The sequence below is a fragment of the Carlito syrichta genome, unplaced genomic scaffold (assembly GCF_000164805.1).
Source record: "Carlito syrichta isolate Samal-C Ts95f unplaced genomic scaffold, Tarsius_syrichta-2.0.1 Scaffold128086, whole genome shotgun sequence".
NCBI lineage: Eukaryota > Metazoa > Chordata > Mammalia > Primates > Tarsiidae > Carlito > Carlito syrichta.
Genome location: NW_007072182.1, coordinates 68,687 through 77,422, shown reverse-complemented (window position 1 = coordinate 77,422; position 8,736 = coordinate 68,687). Strand labels below are relative to the sequence as shown.

General features: G+C 36.6%; 1 protein-coding gene across 1 annotated transcript in view; it reads right to left on the bottom strand.

Annotated features, from left to right (window-relative positions):
* APPBP2 (amyloid beta precursor protein binding protein 2) overlaps nt 1-8,736 on the bottom strand; it is a 69,203-nt gene that overhangs the window by 8,276 nt on the left and 52,191 nt on the right. Inside the window, exons 7-11 of the mRNA XM_008048887.2 lie at nt 6,950-7,017; nt 6,766-6,871; nt 5,639-5,763; nt 2,314-2,399; nt 647-837 (exon numbers count right to left, since the gene is read on the bottom strand). Of these exons, the coding sequence (XP_008047078.1) occupies nt 647-837; nt 2,314-2,399; nt 5,639-5,763; nt 6,766-6,871; nt 6,950-7,017 (576 nt within the window). The remainder of the gene's footprint in view (nt 1-646; nt 838-2,313; nt 2,400-5,638; nt 5,764-6,765; nt 6,872-6,949; nt 7,018-8,736) is intronic.

Here is an 8,736-nt window from a genome sequence, read left to right as displayed (position 1 = left end):
AAAATTAGCCAGGTGTGGTAGTGCGCGCCTGTAGTTCCAGCTACTTGGAAGGCTGAGGTGAAAGGATCGCCAGAGCCCAGGTCGAGGCTGCGGTGGCCGGTAGCGCCACTGCACTCCAGTCTGGGTGACAGAGTGAGACTCCAACTGAAAAAAAAAAAAAAGACTCACCTAGGCTAGAGTGCTGTAGCATAATCATGGCTCATTGCAGCCCCCACCCACTGTGCTCAAGGCGATCCCTCTGCCTCAGTCTCCCAGGTAGCTGGAACTACAGGCCTGGCTAATTTTTTAAATTTTTTTGGTAGAGATTAAGCCTATGTTGCCTAGACTGCTTTTGAACTCCTGGGCTCAAGCAATCCTCTCACCTGGTTTCCCAAAGTGCTGAAATTATAGGTGTGAGCCACTGTACCTAGCAGACTATTGTTTTATACTAGGTATGTTCTCAATTCTTAAATAATTAAATACATTTATTTAATTATATATGGTAGGAGTATAATAAATATATGGAATAAGACAGTAGTATAATAAATATATACTTTATTATTTAAGATCACTGAGGATTTATTAAGATTCTAATTTACTACTTAAGATTCTACTTTATTACTTAAAATTATTAAGAGAGAGAAAAAATAGTAAAACATATTTTTACCTTAAATTTTCTCATTGACTGATAAAGTCTTCCAAGGTTTCCATAGTGTTTTGCAGTCTGTACATTAAATTCCCCAAAAGCCTTTTTAGCTAGTTGGAGTGAAGACAGGTGCAAATCATGAGCTTCTTGAAGCAACCTCTGTTCAGTTTCTTTATTATGACAGTCAATTGCAATCTCCTCTAAAATAAGTGCTGAATAAAGAAAGCAATAAATTAGTGTACTTCAAAACATCTACTAAAGCTAATCAGAACATCTAGCTTAAAATTAAATGGCATAATTGTTTATTGAACAACAAAATATTGAACATATTTATATGTGATTATGGTTTAGAACTGGTCAAGATAAAAATATTCCACTTAACAAAAAAAAACATACTTTCTTATGCTGATGTGAAATTGCTTTATTAAAGTAAATAGAAGAAAGAGGCAAGTTTTTAAAAGTTATGAAACTGTGTCAAGGAGTACCTAAGCACTTCTGAAAATTTTGAAGCCACACTTTATAAAACGTAACCTTTAACCAAACATAGCTAAAAGAACAGGTTTCCTCCCACTTGCTTGACCAACCAAATCAGGCAAGAAGACATTGTGATTTCAAAGTGACATTCAAGACTTTCAAATTCCATCTAAAGTCATAAAAATATGCATACTCTTTTAAGAAGTAATTTTATTTCTTGGAAAATTGACTATATACACAAAGAATTTACTTCCCTGTGGCATTTTTAAAATACAAAATGTTAAAAATAACATAAAGGCTCAATAGTAGAGGTGAAGTTAAATACATTAGGAAAAAGGATACATGTGTTGAAATGAAAAATTTTCATAATAAATTAAGTGAAAAAATCAGATTATAAAACTAAAAAATAAATGATACTTAAATGAATACTTTTTATTCATTTAACTTATATTTAGTTATCTTATTTAAAGAATGAGAAGTCTAAAATAACACTCTTCAAAGGACTAATTTAGAATTAGTGAGATTTTCAGGCAATTTATTTCATCTCTTTTCTAACTTAATTTTTTACATTAATCATGTATTACTTCTGTAACTTAAAAAATGCATATCTAGAGAGAGAGAACAATCCAGCTCCTAAGGTTGGTAAAACCAAAGGTAAGAAAAAAACCCTAAGGTAATACTTATCCAACATGCAGGGAACTTCCACATTGGGTGACCCAATCATGTTAGTAAAATAAATGCATTAAGTGAAAAAGCCTTAGTGGTGATTAGAAGAAAGGTTAAAATAAGAAAAGAAAGAAGGTGGTACTTGGCAAGAGTCTTGCAACATTCAGAGTAACCTGATCTGAAGCTCAGTTTAAGAATTCTGCACTATAAAGCTGAAACTATGAAATCCATCTTCAGTTTTTCTATCCATGTTGCTGAGAAATAATTTGTGTTATTCCTCTATGCAATCTTCCATGCATGAATGAATGAAAAAAAGGAGAGAGAAAAGAAATAAATTCTGGCTTATTAACATTATAGGAGAAAAGTAAGCAATCTTTCATTACGAATCACTGGAAACCCATAACTATAGTTGCACTGAATTGGCTATGTTAGTACTATGTAGATACAGTCAAATCCTTTGCCACTAGCTGAGAAAATAAACAAATAAACCTATTTTATACCATATATCATTTATTTAAAAATATCTAAGACTACAATGCAAAGGATACCTTTCACCCTCTTTGAAGAAGCCAAAAGAAGATGATCTTCAGGTAAGATGTGGGTAATGATACCGATAGCTCTTTCTGCATGAAATCTGTAATACAGATAGAAACAGTCTAGCATTTTTTAAAAAAATTACAAATGATTTTAAAAATTTTAAACCACAACCTGTGATATAATACTGATAGCAAGTACTTCTAAAACTATCTATGGTAAAGAAGCAGCAGGTTTTTGTTTTTGAGTCAAAGATTTTACTGTGTTGCCCAGGCTTGAGTGCAGTGGCACAATCATAGCTCACTATAGGCTTGACCTCCTGGGCTCAGGTGATCCTTCCACTTCAATCTGAGTAGTTGGGATTACAGGCGCATGCCACCACGCTTGGCTAGTTTTTTTGGTTTTGAGGTTTTTTGGTTTTTTTTGGTAGAAATGAGGTCTTACTATGTTGTTTCAGCCTCCCAAAGTCCTGGGATTACAAGCGTGAGCCACTGTGCCAGCCAAGAATCAGTTTTTGTTTGTTTTAAATTTCCAAGCTGTTGCGAACTTTTAACATCCAGTGTTTTTCCATTTCTCTCAGAATATAAGAAAAAGTCCTTATTATGGTCTACAAGGTTCTAAATGATCTTTCATCTTCCTCTCTGACCTCATCTCCTACCATTCTCAGACCAAACCTCTCTTTCCCTTCTAGCCATACAGGCCTAGCGGTTTCCTGAACATGCAAACCATGTTCTCACCGCTGCACTCATCTTACCCTCTCTTTGCAATGTTCTTCCTCTGAACAGCCACATGGCTCGCTTCTCATTAAAGAGAACTTTCCAGAACATACTATATAAAAGTCCCTAAAATAACTGATCATCATGTCCTAAACTCTTTTTTTTTTTTTTGAATTGGAGTCTCACTCTGTTGCCCAGACTGGAGTGCAGTGGCCGCTCCCGGCCACCGCAGCCTCGACCTGCTGGGCTCCGACGATCCTTCCGCCTTAGCCTTCCAAGTAGCCGGAATTACAGGCATGTGCTACCATGCCCGGCTGATTTTTTTTATTTATTGTAGAGATGAGGTCTCGCTGCCCAGGCAGGTCTCGAACCCGCGGACTCAGGCAATCCACTCACCTCAGCCTCCCAAAGGGGCAGGATTACAGGCTGAGCCACCGAGCCCGGCTTGTTCTAAACTCTTAACCTACATTATTCTTCTTCACAGTTAAGTATTCCCATCTGATGAATTTTGTTACTTGTTTATAGCCCATCTCAACAAACGCAAACTAAGCTATTTGTCTATTTCATCTGTCAGTTCCTTTCAAACAACTCTGGGCCTCCTATCCCTATCTTCCAGGTAATCATTAATCTTCTCAAATTTGCCTTCCAGTTTACAAATTATCTCTTTAGTTGTAACTAACATGCTGTTTAACTTGTCTACTGAGTTAATATCAATGATTATTTTCCACTTCTAGCTATTTGTTTTTAATAACAGCTGTTATGAAGATATAATTCACATACTGCACCATTAACCCAATTAAAGTACACAACTCAATGGCTTTTTACTATATTCAGAGTTGTACATCTATTACCAAAATCAATTTTAGAATATTTTCATCACTCCATAAAGAAACTCACGCCTATTAGAAGTCACTATCCATTTCCTTCCAACCCCCCAGCCTAAATAACATCAATTTATTTTCTGTCTCTAAGGATTTGCCTCTTCTGGACATTTTAAATAAGTGGAATCATACAATATTATCCTTTGTGACTGGCTTCTGTAACTTAGCACAATGCTTTCAAGGTTCCATCTACATTGTAGCATATATCAGTTGTTTTGTTTTAAAATCTTTTTTCTTTACTTCCCTCCAAATTATTATTGATTTCTTCTTTTGAGCAGGGTTGGCATACTTCTTCTCTATAAGGTCATATAGTAAATATTTTAGGTTGTGGTGCCACACATTCTCTGTTCCAACTATTCAACTCTACTGTGGCAGTGTAAAAGCAACCACAGAAAATACACAAACAAATGAGCATGGGCTATGTTCCAGTAAAACTGCCTGCAGGCCATAGTTTGCCAACTCATTTTATATTTAATCATTTAAGAATACATACTTTGTAACGCCAACCAAAAAGTTCTGTTAATGAAAGTTCATAGTATTCTAATCCTGTTCATTATGTCTGCTAACTCTTAGGAAATGTTTCCTTACGTATTTTATAATTTTCTTTTTTATGAGTTGGAGTTTCACTGTCACCCATTGTAGGTATAGAGTATAGGAGCACAATCACGGCTCCTGTAGCCTCAACCTCCTAGGCTCAGGCAATCCTTCTGCCTTAGCTTCCCCAGTAGCTAGGATTACAGGCACGTGCCACCATGTCCAGCTAAGTTTTTTTTACTTACTGTCAAGACAAAGTCTCACTATGCTGCTCAGGCTGATCTCGAATTCCTGGGATCAGGCGATCCTCTCTCCTCTCAAAGAGCTAGGATTATAGGTATGAGCCATTGCACCCAGCCTATTTTGTAATTTTGTATGCTTCATTCATTTTAGATAGAGCTAGATTTATGAGATGTCTGTATAGTTTGGGTGATGGTTAATCATTTCCAAGAGTTTTGCATTTTCTCCCAGAAGGCATTCCAGGAAAACTAGCAGCTCAAAGAGATTTTGAAACATTTTTCTCAGTTTGAGGGTCCTGTATGCATTATACCCAAACTCAAAAGTGATATAGGTTTGTAAATATAAATTCTCCTGTGAGGTCCCTTTTTGGGCTCAGCTATAACCCCAAGCTCAGATGGACAAGTTATCATCTCTCTACCAATGGACAGATTTTCCCCTAGTCTGTCCTCTCCCTAAGGTTGTAACCTTGATCTTGGCTTCACATACGGGTTCAGTTCTCATGCCTAGCCTCCTGTGGGCTAAATGTCCCTTAAACACAGCATTGTTGTTTATAGAAAGGTTACAGAAACTTCTAAGTTTTCCCCTCACCCCAAAGAAGGTACACAACAGTCCATGCCTAACCCTTTGGATTTTAAAGTCCATTACTGGCCCTTGGGAATTTCTCCTCACTCTTGTAAGCTCTGTTATACATCAAAAAAGATGATTGTTATACTTTATTCGGTATTTCTATGTGTCTTGAACAAAAAGTTTTTAGGTTATTAAGTTTGCTACTGTATTACTCAAAAGTTTTAAGATAAGTCATAGTCTACACAAAAATAATCAAGTTTCAACATTAAACCACAAAAAGGCAAAATAAATAGCCTATAAACTGATATGATTTTAGATTTCAAGATTTCAGGTAACTGGTGTATCACGGAAAAACAAAAAACAGTGTTTAATCCTTCATGAAAAAGGAAGGTAGAACTTACAGTGCATTGTCAAATTTTCCAGAGCTATACTGGTGAACATAAGATGAATAAGCCAAGTCTTCATGAGCTGTTGCTACATGGATATTTTTGCCACCAAACACCGACTGTCGAATGTCAAGGGCAGCCTGAAAGTTATTAAAGTATTTGTTAACACTGTAAACTTTTAGAAAATATCACTTAGTTAAACTAGCCATCCTAATAATTTAAATATATATATTTGATATGTTCAATTCCATCAGTTTTAAAGCCAAGAAAGTACTGCTCTATTTAAATCACAGTAGAACATGAAAATCACCCAGAAGCCCTACATTTCTGAAGATGGAGTCTAACTAAAAGGCAACAGCTTAATAATCATTCCTATGTCTTACGAATCACATCAATGTTGTTCTCTATCTCCTTTAAAAGTGAAGTGTAAGCTGGGCTCGGTGGCTCAGCCTGTAATCCCACACCTTTGGGAGGCTGAGGTGAGTGGATTGCCTGAGTCCAAGGGTTCGAGACCCACCTGGGTAACTTGGTGAGATCTCATCTCTACAATAAATCAAAAAATTAGTCTGGCGTAGTAGCGCGCACCTGCAGTTCCAGCTACTTGGAAGGCTGAGGTGGAAGGATCGCCGGAGCCCAGCATGTCGAGGCTGCAGTGGCCAGGAGCGGCTGCTGCACTCTAGTCTAGGCGACGGAGTGAGACTCCAACTCAAAAAAATAAATAAATAAATAAATAATAAAAGTGAAGTGTAAAATCAAGGATACCATGTCTATAGCAATGGCATAGTATTTTGTTTTACTCGAGAATGACTAAGATAGGCCTAAAATAAATGTTATCAATCCTCTTTACTGTTATAAATGTTAGCTATAGTAACATTTGCTAAATCAACAAAGACAAGCCATATCTGGCCAATAAAAAAATGTAAAAGTTCTCCTTAAAGAGGAAAACAATTCCTTTCATGAATGATTCTCTTTAATTCCTAAAACACTATTTTAAGCCTTGTGAGTAATACTTAATAAAATAATGGTATTCTCTATATGTGGAGGGGGTCTCAAAGAGTGATTTTTAGAGAGAGCACCACAAACAAATACAAGTCAGCAAGTCAATTTAGGTTGAAAGAAGAAAAGGGTAACCATTAACATACCTGATAAATTGCAACAGACTGACAGATATTATCTACATTGAGTAAGTAGAACCCATAATCTAGCAGTGTATCAGAATATTTTGGGTGTTTGGATCCAAAATGATCCCTATAAAAAGATACAAAACTATTAGGATATAAAGTAGAGAGACAATTTAAAATGATATTTTTAATAATAATCACTTACCGTGCCAAATACACTGCATGTTTAATTAACTGTTCTGCCTTCTTAAATTCACGTTTTACTACACAAGCCTAAAGATAAAGTGAAAAATTGTTAATGCTCAAACAGTTTATTAATGTGCTAAAATAAGAATAGTTTACATCCTGTGGCTACAATAGCCATTAAGAAAAAAAATTCTGCAAACATAAATAAAAGAATTCTATTTGCAATTTTTCCCCTTATAAGCACTTATAAATTCTTACTATAAACAGATCTGTATGCAACCTGGGAAAATTATAAAGTGTAAAATTTTGACAGTCAGTCATAGTACAATTCTGTTGTAAAAAAGTTACCTTACAAAACTGGCATACTCCCACCCTTCCATATTACTAAAATGAAATGGTAGGGGGACGACGTCCCATACTATTTTCTAAAGTACTTATATTCCAGTTCTGCAATGGCTTACAATGATCATTTGTAGTTTTCATCTAGTACTTTTTAAATGTATAGAATTTCATGTTTTTCTATTATTTCTTTCCTTTTTTTAAGAAATGGTCTCTAACTGTACTACCTGGGCTGGACTTGAACTCCCGGGCTCAAGCAATCCTCCTGCCTCAGCTTCCTGAGCACAGTCTCCTATTATTTCTTAAAATATTTCAAACCATGAGGATAGCCCATATGATCTTCGTTTGTCTATTTAGAGACACGGTCTTGCTCTGTCATTGAGGCTGTAGTGCAGTGGCCCAAAACTAGCTCACTGCAGCCTCAAACTCCTGGGCTCAAGGAATCCTCCCACTCAGCCTTCCAAGTAGCCAGGACTACAAGTGTATACCACCACTCCTGGCTAATTTTTTTAATTTTTTGAAGAAATGGGTGTCTCACTATGTTGGTCAGGCTTATCTCAAACTCTGGCCTCAAGTGATACTACCATTTTGGTCTTCCAAAGTGGTGGGATTAGAGGTATAAGCCACTATACCTGGCCCATTTTTTAAAACTATAAATATCATTTGCATATGAAAATATAAATCTTGCATGAATACTAAATTAGTCTCTATATTAAATGACTATTCAGTGTTTTTAATTAAACATATATTAATATCCCTTTTCTAGCTCTGATGATAATCTGAACATTTATACTGTTTACTTATTCTAAAATGACTGATTTAATAAATTTCACAGCAATCTTGGACTCTTCTAAATCCACAATTTTGGAATCTTTCTTTTAGTTGAATTTCCAAAAGTAAAACCAATCAAAATAATTTTAAAATGGTTTTGAGCAAGTGAAACCAACTCAAAATTTCAATCTAAGAAACTTCTGGATAGAGGGAGTATATCATACAGGAGCAGTGGCTCAAGCCTATAATCCCAGCAATTTGGGAGGCTGAGGGGGGAGGATCGAGACCAGCCTGGGCAACAAAGTAAGACCCCCATCTCTACAAAAAATAGGAAAAAAATTAGCTGGGCATAGTGGCATGCACCTGTAGTTCCAGCTACTCAGGAGGCTGAGGCAGAAGAATCGCTTGAGCCCAGGAGCTTGAGGGTACAGTGAACTGTGACCATGATGCTACTGCACTCCAGCCTGGGCACAGAGTGAGACTCTGACTCAAAAACAAAAAAAAGGAAGAAAGAAACAGTATATCTAACCAGGCTTGGTGGCTCAGTCTGTAATCCCGTGCCTTTGGGAGGCTGAGGTGAGTGGATTGCCTGAGCCCACGGGTTCGAGCCCCACCTGGGCAGCGAGACCTCATCTCTACAATAAATCAAAAAATCAGCTGGGCATGGTAGCGCATGCCTGTAATTCCAGCTACTTG